Genomic DNA, 10,983 nt, shown 5'->3' with positions numbered 1-10,983 from the left:
CTGGCCACGCCCAGAAGCCACAAGGTCTAGCTGAGTAGTGTTTGCTAATACATTAGGATGCGTGGCCCTGGACAAAGAGGGGCAGAGCTTTCAGCTCCTCTCCACCTGCCCTAGTGACACTCAGGATCCTAGAGGGTCTCATGGAGGGCCCCCAATTCCTAGGGCAGGCAGGGAAAGGAAGGGGCCTGTCTTCCCACTAGAGACCCATGACCAGATGATTGAGTTGCATCAAAACTGCTGAGCACTCACTGGCCCAGACACGTCTGTTCCCAGAAGCAATCATGTCATTGGATTCCTAACTAGACCTAGGAATTGGGCCAGTCCTTGCCCCCTGCTCAGAGGTAGGATTTGCAAGTAGAACAAAGCAGGCGTCTTCCTAAAAGATAATATTCCTGAGTTGTGTCCCAGGCAGTAGGGTGGACTGCAGTGTTGGGCTGTGACCAGGGGCAGGGCTCAGGCTGTGGCCCTCAGAAGGGAATTTTTCTTGAAAACAGCTTTGCTGGTCTGGGAAGGGAACCTGGGCTCAGGCCCCAAGAAGTGTCACAGCCACCACCTATGCCAGAAGACAGACCTGAGGCTGGGGTAGGATGCCCAGCATTGGAACTTGGGCCTGTTCCCAGCCTGGACTGGTCCAATTAGGAAGACTCACAGAGACAGCAAAAGAGGGCAAGAAATTGGAAGCAGGAAGAAGGGAGGGGGGAGGTAGAATCTTCTTCTGCTTCCCATTTCTGTTGCTTTCCTCTTCCACCTCTCTTCCCTACCTCTTCCAATCTTAGGGGGATTCAGCTGAAACACACCGCAGCCCAACCCCTGTGTTTTAGGCTGGGCAGGACCACAGCCTCTCTTCTTGATCCCCCTCTCTCCTGTTCCTCACCCAAGAAACCCCCTTTCTAGGACTGTGAAATCAGTGTGTTTTCAACTCTGATTCCATAGGAGCACCCCCTTAGCACACCCTGACGGTTGTCCATGCATCATTCACTGAGTGCTCCCCACCCACCCACACAACACACACACTTGGCTCCCAGGCCAAACGTGCCCGCTTGCTCTGGGCAATTAGCCTGGCCAGGTTCTCCCCTTTTCCTGCTTTACATCGTTTGCCCGCTCTGTACTTTGTGTTATTTGTGACTTCTCTTGTGCAAGCCACAGCAGTCTTGTCCCTATGAATCCCATTCTCTTCCCATCGGCTTCTCAAGGAACTCAAAGGCTGATGTGGAGACACAGAAACTGGGCAGTGTGACACCACACACAGCCACACCCCACTACACCGACAGTCTCAAGTGAAAGAGGGTGCCGCACACTCTCGAGTGCAAACGTACGTGGACGCACACTCAGACTACCTGTGTTTAGGGTCTACAGACACCCGCCCTCTTTTCTGGCAACCTCCCCCCTACTCACTTCCAGCCTGCCCTCGTTTTTTGTCACCCCACCCTGGAGTTTGAGACACCAAGAGAAGGGTTGGGTGCAAACACCTGGCAAAAAATCACGGAATGGTCACACAAACACGAAATCACTCAAGATACCAACGGGAGGCTGGGGGGAGGGTGCAGGGGGGCTCCCTCTTTCCGCGGTTTCCTCCTTCATCGCCTAGGCCTCCTCCCTCTGTCCCGACAAAAAGTCACCGAGCCCAGCTCAAATCGATTGTTTTATTGACTGTTTGCATACAGACGCGTTTAGAAAAGGTCACGGGCTCCGGGTGCTACTCCGTCCCAGGCCCGCGCTTGTGCTGCGCTTCGCGAAGACCGCAGATCCCGAGGACTGAAACTCCCCCCACCCCAACCCCGACGCTTTCTTTCAAAATGGAAAAAAGAACCCCGCCCCCAGTCGCCGCGCCGCGCCCCTCCCTTTCCCTCCCTCCCCACCCATCTGCACCCCCGCCCGCCCCCCTACACTACACGGTCACACTTTACAGGACACAGACTTTTCTCCTACAGGGCACGCTGGTCAGGGACTACACGCCGGGCAAACAACGATTCCCGCCGAAGCAGGGGCGGGTGGGGCGGGGCGACGCGAGGACCGAGACGAGAGGACAGAGGGGCTCGGCTCCATCCGGATCCCACCGCACAGTCGCACAGTCACGCGCAGGCTTTGTGCGAACTAGGGCGCGAGCCCTCCCGAGAGCCGTGGCCTGGGAGGCCACAGTCAGCTTCCTCCGCCTCTGGCGCTTTCCAGCTGGGTCTGGGTCGGGTGGATCCGCAGGAGCGGCGCTGTTGGGCGCACAGACCTTCGGAAAGCCCAACACACGGATAACGAAATTGGCCCGGGACCAAGTCCACGCGCTCAGCCGCCAAGAGGCGCGCGGTCCTGCGGCGCTTTAAGTTAGGAGAGAGACAACAGAAAACGCATTCCCTCCCTACCCCCCGACACACACACCCGATTTTCCCAGAGGCTGGGAAGGGGGTGTTAGCACCAGACCCGAAATGTCGCTGTCTTGAAAACAACGAAAACAGGAAAATCTGAGCGCGGAGCTGAAAGGCGCCCCAGGCACCGGGCTGGACTCCAACAGGCCAGAAGTGGGGTGGGGGTGGGAGGACAGAAGGATTTGGTTCCCTGCCGGGAGGTGGCTTTGGAACTAAAAATTAGGGGTTGCCACGGATCCCGGCTTCTGGGAGTAGGGATTGAAAGGGAGGAGGGGCCGGGCGCAGTGGCTCAGGCCTGTAATCCCAGCACTCTGAGAGGCCGAGGCGGATGGATCACCTGAGGTCAAGAGATGCAGACCATCCTGGCCAACTTGGTGAAACCCCATCGCTACTAAAAATAGAAAAAATTATCTGGGCGTGGTGGCGCGCGCCTGTAGTCCCAGCTACTCGGCAGGCTGAGACAGGAGAATCGCTTGAACCTGGGAGGCGGAGGTTGCAGTGAGCCGAGATCGCGCCACTGCACTCCAGCCTGGGGACAGACCGAGACTCGGTCAAATAAAAAAAAAAAAAAAAAGAAAGGAAAAACAAAGAAAGGAAGGGGGAGGGGGAGGGGTCGAAGTGCGACCCCACAGCCCTCCACTGGCCCGGGCTGGCCCCGAAACCACGGCGTTACCGTGAGGTTTCCAACGTCTTCGCTTGTTTCTTCTGGCTCCAGAGCCCATGGTGGGGCGGGCTGCAGGGCGGATTTCGCAGATAATCGCGATGGGAATGGAGGAACATAGATATCTCCCATCGTCTGCGGGTGGAGTCTTGCATGGGGTAAGAGAAACACTGTGCTTGGCGGGTAAGGGGATTCAGCCCGCAGGGAGAATGGCAGCCGTGGGTAGCGGGGACTGGTGAAATCGGCCCACTCCCTACTGGAAGTCCCTAGTAGTCAAGGTTGCGAAGTGGTAAGGGGGAGGAGTAGGTGAAAGTTGGGGACGGGGGACAAAAGTCCTGCCAGCCCTAGACTACTGCTCCCAGGCACCCTAGGTGGAGGTCGGGAATGGGCGGGCCGGACGGGCCGAGGTTCAGCCTGCCGTCTGCCTGTAGTTGCCATTAATCTCCTGGGCGATGTTGACCGCCTCGGCGCCCAGGGGCAGTCGATCGCTGTACTCAGAGCCCGCCTCGAACTCCTCTTGGTTGGCCTTGGACTGGGACTCCACCAGTGAGCAGGCCGCCAGGCTCTCTTCTCTCTGCAGGTCCCCACTTGGGTCTCCCGGCTCCGCGTCTTCATCAAGGCCCTCCCCCTGTGCGTCCTCTGGTTCCTCGCCGCCCGCCTCGCCGCCTGCCGGGTAGCTTTTCTCGGACTCGAGGTAGGAAGCACGCGGGTCGAAGTCCGCGGCGATGCGCTTCTCCATAGGGTCAGGGGCCTGAGGCCGCAGGATCAGACGGTAGGGCTTGCCCGGGTGTTTAGCCAGCAGATGGCAGCAGGCGGCGCCCAGAAGGGGCACTGTGGCCAGCACCAGGAGGAATACGCTCACAGCCACGATGACCAGCAGCGATGGGAGCTCCTTCTTGGTGGAAAACACCACTTGCACGTGGCAGGCTTCGCCCGCCAGCGCCAGGCAGACGGAGTAGTTGGTACCCGGCCGCAGGCCTCGGAACCAGTAGGCATTGACGCCTTCCTCTACGCGGGACCACTGCACTGCCGCCCCGCCCCCCGCTGGACACAGATAGAGTAGGCGCAGGGGTCGCCGCCCGGGTCGCCGGTCTCCGCCAGCCCCGCCGGGCCCAGGGCCCCAGCGCGCAGCCAGCGGCGTCAGCTGCACCCGCGCCTCGCGCTCCGCCACATCCAGCGCGATGACGCCCAGCTCAAAGACGTGCGGCTTGAGCTCTGCGCTCTGGTTGAACGCGTGGTTAGAAACGTACCGAGAGGGATCCCCGTTGCCACAGCGCTGCTCCTCCGCCGGGTCCGCGAGAATCTGGTCTTCGGCCTCCTCTCCCTCACCTATGTCCTCCTCCGGCTCCGTCTCAGTCTCCCCGAGAATGCTGACCTTGGCCAGGCCTTGGCCTTTGATTTTGCCCTCGGGTTTGGAAGGCAGGACGCTGTTGCCCCGGCCCTTGCCTGTGGACTTGCGCTCAGAGGTCGGGGCCTGCCCGTCGGGTTCTCCCCCGGCGCCAGGCGCGTGTTTTGGGGGCCCGGTTGCTGCCACCGCCACACGTACTGACGTAGAGTTGGTGCCCAGCTCATTATGTGCACGGCAAGTGTAGACGCCCGCCTCCTTGGCACTCAGGAGGGGGACCAACAGGGAGCCGTTTGCGAGGGCCAGGAAGCGCGGTGTGGCTGGGGGCGCGGGCCAAGCGGGTGCGGGAATCGGCGTTGGGGCTTGGGTCTGCGTCAGCAAGTCCCCATCTCCTTCTTCTCCTTCTCCTTCCTCCGTCCCAACCCCATCGTCCTCCCCGCTCAGAACTGGTGGCTCTAAGACTACGGTGCCACCGGGGATCTGAAGTTGCCATTGCAGGCGGGGTGTGGGGTGGCCGTCGGCGATGCAGTGTAACATGAACGCCAGTCCCGCGCGCAGTGGGGTGCTCGGTGCCTCAAGCGGTGGCTCGGCACTCAGATGCACGCTGGGCGGCGCACAGGGCAGGGCGGGCAGGCGGTACACCGGCACCCCCTGCAGCGCGGGAGGCGACGCACAAGCAATGGAGTCGGGCTCGGGTAAGGACACCCGGGTGCTCGCGGCCCAGGCTTGCAGCCACACAAGGCCACAGCCGCAGTGGAAGGGATTGTGATAGAGTTGCAGGTGTGACAGCGCGCTGAGCGCGTCGAAGGTGCCGGGGGCCAGTGTACGCAGCCGGTTGTTGTTGATGCGCAGGGAACGCAGGTCGGGTAGCGCACCCAGTGCGTCCCGGGGCAGAGAGCCCAGGCGGTTGTGGTTCATTTTGAGCAGCTGCAGCGCGCTCAGGTTGCGCAGGTCGCTCCACGGAAAGCTGGATATGAAGTTGTGGCTGAGGTCGAGGTTCTTGAGCTGACTCAGCACTGCCAGTGCGCCTGGCTCCACGGTGCGCACCTCATTGTGCGCCAGCCACAGCGACGTGACCTGTGTGACGTCGGCGAAGGCCCCTCGCCGCAGCACGGTGATCTTGTTAGCGGACAGACTAAGCGTGGTCACATTGGCAGGCAGTCCTTCTGGCACCTCGCGCAACTCTTTGTAAGCGCAGTCGGCGAACTGGTGAGCGTACTTGTCCACGCAGGCGCACGGCTCAGGGCATGCTCCAGCCCCTCCTAGAAGCGCCCAGACCAACCACAGGGCCCGAAGGGGGAACATCACGGCTCCTGCAGATGGAAGCCAGGGGAAGAGGAAAGAAGGTGACTCACTGAACCCTAGCTTACCTCCCCTATCAAGCTCTGCCTCCGCAAACCCGTCTAGCACAAGTTCCAGGACTCAGGTAACCTCCTCTATGGCCAGGAGCCTCTCTTGGCCAGAAGTGAAGGTCAATAAAAATCTCGAGGTTCAACGGATACTCCCTCCCAGGGCCCTAATTTCCTTTTCCAGCGGCCCGGTACATCGCTCTTTTTTCCCTTCCTACTCCTTCCTTCACGCTGGAGCTGGCCCCTCCGTAGGCTCCGCAGCTCGCCTATCTCCAGCGGGCTCCTCACGGACCCCTCTCTGTGTTTCTAAGCCTTAGTTTAACCCGGTGAAATGCATCCTACCCAGGAAGGACATTTTTGTGCGAGACTGGCTGTCCTCCCTGGAACCTTTGTCCCACATACAGCACTCGCACACACGCCCATTCAGGCGCACAACAATACAAACAGACGCGGGGGTTCATCATCAAACCGCCAACTTCTGCAGGCGTTTAGAGGACCTGATGCTCAATTAGGAGGCTCACAACACATTTCCTAAACTCACAAACACATATGCACCCAGACACGGATACAATAGACCCTGGAGACCTCATTGTTCTCTTAACTGAACCGGCATTTGTACAGCGTTTTCCACCACGGTACAAAGCGCTTTCCTGTCCATTGTGAGAATTAACAGACACAAGGACACAAGTCCTCACACGAACCGACCCATCCACAAGAACACAGGCATGCGCCCGTGTGTGGACACAGCCCTTCACTGTGATAAAAACCCAGCAGAGAAGCAACAGGAGGACCTGCACTGCACGACTTGAGATGTGGGATCAGGGGAAGCCCATCCCCATGCCCTTCTGCATCTAAGGCCGAAGTCACCTGCCCGGGGCTGCAGCTCCTGTGAGGGGAGAAGAAGGTTGCTCTGCCAACCTTCCTTATGGGGAAGGAGGTCCTTCCCCCATGTTTGGACCAGGTGTGTTGGGAAAGTGGTCACTAGAGCTTCCTCTCAGGTCCCCCAGGCGGCTCCCATTGGGCAGAGGCGTCCTCAGCCAACAGGTCATGGGGCTGCCACTACCTAATGAAGCTGGAGAAGGTGAAAGATTCTGCGCCTTTCTCCACAGCTCTACGGTGCCTAAGGTCCCCCTCCCTATAAAATCTTAAGCCCGGTCACACAAACGAACTTGCACAGACTCCCTGCCCCCTCTGGAGCGCCTGTCAGGTTTGGCAGAGCCCCTCCCACACCCTGTCTTTGGGAACCTGCTCCTTCACTCTGCCTGTGCTCTTCTGGGAGGGTCCCTTCCCTCCCTTCTCAGTTCCTCCCAGAAAGCACCTCCCCCCCAGCCCTGCACCCCATGGGGTGCTCTAGGCTGGACCTACCCTCACCTGGGTCAAGGTTGTGGGGTGGCCCCCATTACTTACCCAATATTCGCCGACTCTCAGTAAATGCCCTAGGGCTGAAACCCCTTCTCCAGACCCGGTGTGGCAGAGCAGGAAACATAGCCCAAGGAAGATACTCGCATGTGTTGTGGCTGGGGGGCGGGGGCAAAGAAAGAGACAGGTAAGTTTGGGGACTCGGTGGCCCCAAAGTACCACTTCAGTTTTTCCTTTTGCGTCCGTTCCCCCCACCTCTCTGGTTGCAGGTTGGAGAAAGTCCTTGCGCGCTCCAGGGCCTGGCGGGGACGCGCATAGCCTCTCCTGCCTCCTGCTTGGTCTACTTTTGTTAAAGCCACGGAGACCCTCCCCAAGGCCAAGTCGGTCATAAGGGGCATCCCACGCCCACCGTCCCGGCTGGGCTCTTCGCAGCCTACTACACCCCCCATAACCCAGGTACCCCCACATTTACACACCGCTGACGTTGTTACTGTCCCTCATCACACCACCTCCCCCCTCAACGTTCAAACACATTCGCGCACACACAGTCCCTCACACCCTCCCCATAGTCGACCTTCACACGTTACAATCATCCATGGTCAGGTAATAATCGCATCAATGTGTTCAGTCCCTGCTACATTCACACGCATTTTCACGGGCACACCTGCACACGGGACACTTACCGTTCTCCTCTCGCACACGCATACACACATTCACGCGAACTCACCCTCACGCGCCTGTCCCGCCAGCGCCCGCAAGCTTCACTGCTAATTGAATGCAAGCCGCTTTTACGCCCTGCAACACGTGAGACAAACCATCTTTGAGGAATTTGGGGGAAGGAAAGCCGCGCGGCTGAAGTCGGGTGGGGGAAGGAGCGTCTTTGCCTTTAAACTCTTTTTGCAAATGCAGGCGATGGCACCGACAGACCTCGAGCCGGACCCGCGGAGCTGCGCGTAGCAGAGCTCGCGCGGACCCTTCCCTCCCGCACCCCCCGCTGCTAGCCGCCTCCTCCCCGAAGCCACGTTCAACACGATGCATAATTGATAGTGTTAGCAGAGCGCCGCGCCCTCCCTACCATTTTTGCCTGGATCTGGGCTGATATAAGCCCTAGTCTCCCCCCGCCGCCGCCGCCGCCGCCCCAACCCCCCTCCGCCCCGCCTGCTTGTCTAACCCGAGACCAGAACGCACAGCCCTGCAGGGCGTGCTGGGAAGGGACGCCCCCCTCCCCAGCCCACCGTAGCCCTGCCCAACCTCTTAAACCGGAACTCTTTACATCTGGTCTTTTGTGGCTAAACCAGCGCTTGAAGCCCACTGCCCGGCTCGTTGGCCTAAGCGCACCGCGGGACAGGTGGAGCAGGGGGAAGCTCTCCCGAGCTCACCCAAGCACCTCATTCCAGGTCTTGCCTGCTCCAGGAGAACGAGGCACGGAAGCTGCAGCAGACAGTAGCACAGACAAGGATGGTGTCAAAACGTCGGCTACTCTTGAGCACGGTGGGCTGGGGACTTCAGGCCTAAGCATTTCTCCCATCCCTGCCCCCCATATCTTCCCAGCCTCTCAAGCAGACACTCGGTCAACCCCACACGCGCTATCCCCCAAGCTGCGGTGGCCCCCCACCGCCCCGCCGTCTCACACCCTCACACAACAGCCGGCTTCAGCAGACTCGCTGTTCCCGACTCTCGCTCCTTAGCTCTGATGAAACCCCGACATTTCTTTCAGCGACGAGGAGGCGGAGGCGCGGCGATGTCGAGGCATTTGGCTAAAACCCGGTTTCCGCCCCCCGTGCGCTGCCCACGTTAGCCCTGGAGACAGCTACCGGCCAGAACCAGGAAAGGGGTTCAGGCTCCAGGAGACACGCAGAATCCCCACCCGTTCTGTAGCCACTGAGTTCTCCGGGCCCACCAAGTCCCACAGCCATCACCCCGGGCCATGGGGGGTCTCTCGTGGTGGGTCGATGGCGCGGGTTTGGGGCTTCCGTGGAGATCAATACCCCGATTTGAGTGTTGAGCATCTTAATGAGCTAGGGAAGGGGGTGGGGAAGAGAGGGTAAGAGCGCAGCATCTAAAGAGACCACCCGGCCCGGGGTTCCAAGGCTGCTTTGTAAATTAAATATGAACAGACTGGTGCGCTCACGCTCCAAGCGTCCCTCCCTCTCTCCTACTGCTGCCGTCGCTACAGGCGGCCCGGCGGGCTGGGACCATCGCATCTCGCTTAGCCCCAGTTCAGAACACAGAAATTCACACAGCCTGCTCTGGCCTGGGATCCCCCCCAGCCCACCCATGGGGAGGGCGCAAGGCGCCTTTCAGGGAAGGTGTCTTCGAGAAAGGTCGATGGGTGAGAGCACTGTGACCCGTCCCTGCCGGGGACCCTGTGGTGGGGCAGCCAGGATTGGGTCCCTAGCCTGGGAGTGAGTCCCTGAGGTTTCTAGGCCTTGCGGGGTCGCGGGAGGGACGCAGACAGCGGGACCAGCACACCCTTCTTTGTCTGCCGAACAAGGTGGGGGTGGGGGCGGGGAGCTGCGTCCTGGGCAGTTGTCCGGTCTTGGGATCCCTGAGGGGGCGGTCTTGGGAGCCTATGCCAGGGAAGGATCTTAGGAGGCAGGGGCCCAGCAGCTGGAGCTGAGTCCGGTCCCGGATGGCGTGTCCAGGGGACTTTTCACGACTGAGTGAGGGGCGTCAGGCGGGGAGACTCAAGGCCTTTGGGCCCTCCCCTGGTTTTTACCTGTTTTCTTTCTTTCTTTTTTGCCTTCCGCAGGGAGGCAGAATCTGGGTAGTGGAAGGGAGAATGGGCTTGCTATTTGCCCGGAGCTTCCCCGGACTGCAGGAACCCGTCCTATAAGCAACCCGGAAACCTCGGGGCCCGAGGACCAGGGAAGACTCCCTTTCCTTGTTGTCTTGATAGGGTTGCAGAAGCCAAGGAGTTCGGCAGGGAGACCTTGGGTGGTTAAAGACGCAGTGACCACCCCTGCGCTGGAGCTGACTCCCGCGGTCCCGGAGGCTCTAGCTCACTCTACAGCAAATGCTTTTGTCCCCTAGGCTGCCCTGGGGGAAAGACGCCCCTTACCCCTGCCTTCGAGCCTGGAGAGCCCCTAGTGCCCGCCCGGGCAGGGCTGGAGCCCGAGTCGCCCCAGGCAGAGTCCGCCGAGGCCTGGGGTGGGAGCCGCGACTTCTGGATCTGCCTCCGAGCTCAGCTAGAAGACTGCGCGCACCTCGTCCGGCGCCGCCCGGTGCGCAGAAGCCGGTCTAATGTTTATAACGTTAATAAAGACACAGTTACGGGAGGGCTGGGTAGCAGGGAACCAAGACCTCACCCTGCCGCCGCCCACGTCTTTGATCGTTAAAGAAACAGTCAACTAATCAGGTGTGTGGAAGTAGGGGTGGGGGAGGGGAGGGTGACAAGGTTCCAAGCCGGGAGCGCAGAGGGTCCCAGATTCAGAATCTGCCGAATCCAGACTAAGGCTTCTAACCAGGCTGGGGCCGACCCCAGATAGACCCAGGAATGGAGAGCTGGAGTCCCCGGCCACTTTTTGCGGATCGACCCTTAACTTCAACGTTGTGAATCCGGAGCGTCGGGATGGTGGGGAGGACTGAAACCCATTGGATCTGGGGACTTGCTGCAGCGACTCCGTCCGCGCGCTGTTCCTGGGGCCCAAGCCTGCTCCGCGCGCTGTTCCTGGGGCCCAAGCCTGCTCCGCGCGCGCCCCCTGCTGGACACCGCTTGCCGGGCGCAGAGGCGGATCAATGGCGGAGGGTGCCGGCTGGGCGAGGAAGATGTGGCTGGAACCCTGCACCAAGGCGATCGCTGCCCGCGGCTCTGCAGTCCTGCTGCGCGATACTCCAGTGGGGCGCGCTTAACCAAAGTCCCGAGGCTTTACTTCCCGTGCCCACCCAGTCTATGTCCCAGGTATCAACAAC

The 10,983-nt window shown here is 60.3% G+C and overlaps 1 protein-coding gene across 7 annotated transcripts; it reads right to left on the bottom strand.

The window, feature by feature from the left end:
* Positions 1-1,629: 1,629 nt before the first annotated feature.
* ISLR2 (immunoglobulin superfamily containing leucine rich repeat 2) lies at positions 1,630-10,730 on the bottom strand. 7 transcript variants are annotated; one of them, XM_025390355.1, is made up of 4 exons: positions 10,133-10,730; positions 7,799-7,866; positions 7,120-7,229; positions 1,630-5,676 (listed from the first exon to the last, which is right to left on the bottom strand). In XM_025390355.1, the coding sequence occupies exons 3-4, from the start codon at positions 7,196-7,198 to the stop codon at positions 3,428-3,430; spliced, it is 2,328 nt and encodes a 775-aa protein (XP_025246140.1). In that variant the 5' UTR covers positions 7,199-7,229; positions 7,799-7,866; positions 10,133-10,730; the 3' UTR covers positions 1,630-3,427. The 7 variants fall into 7 exon arrangements, with proteins under 7 accessions (XP_025246140.1, XP_025246138.1, XP_025246136.1 ...); XM_025390353.1 differs by lacking the exon at positions 10,133-10,730 and adding an exon at positions 8,459-9,080; XM_025390351.1 differs by lacking the exon at positions 10,133-10,730 and adding an exon at positions 8,476-9,080.
* Between the last annotated feature and the right edge of the window lie 253 nt (positions 10,731-10,983).

Source organism: Theropithecus gelada, chromosome 7a, assembly GCF_003255815.1.
Source record: "Theropithecus gelada isolate Dixy chromosome 7a, Tgel_1.0, whole genome shotgun sequence".
Lineage (NCBI taxonomy): Eukaryota > Metazoa > Chordata > Mammalia > Primates > Cercopithecidae > Theropithecus > Theropithecus gelada.
The sequence above is the reverse complement of the archived record's forward strand: the minus strand, read 5'-3'. Positions and strand labels throughout refer to the sequence as shown.

Excerpts from the sequence above, each read along its gene's own strand:
- ISLR2 (XM_025390350.1), bottom strand. The coding sequence starts at position 7,469 with ATGCCCCTTATGACCGACTTGGCCTTGGGGAGGGTCTCCGTGGCTTTA. Across the intron at positions 7,230-7,326 it reads TCCAACCTGCAACCAGAGAG|CCACAACACATGCGAGTATC; the intron begins GTGGGGGGAACG and ends CCCGCCCCCCAG. Across the intron at positions 5,677-7,119 it reads TGAGAGTCGGCGAATATTGG|GAGCCGTGATGTTCCCCCTT; the intron begins GTAAGTAATGGG and ends TTCCATCTGCAG.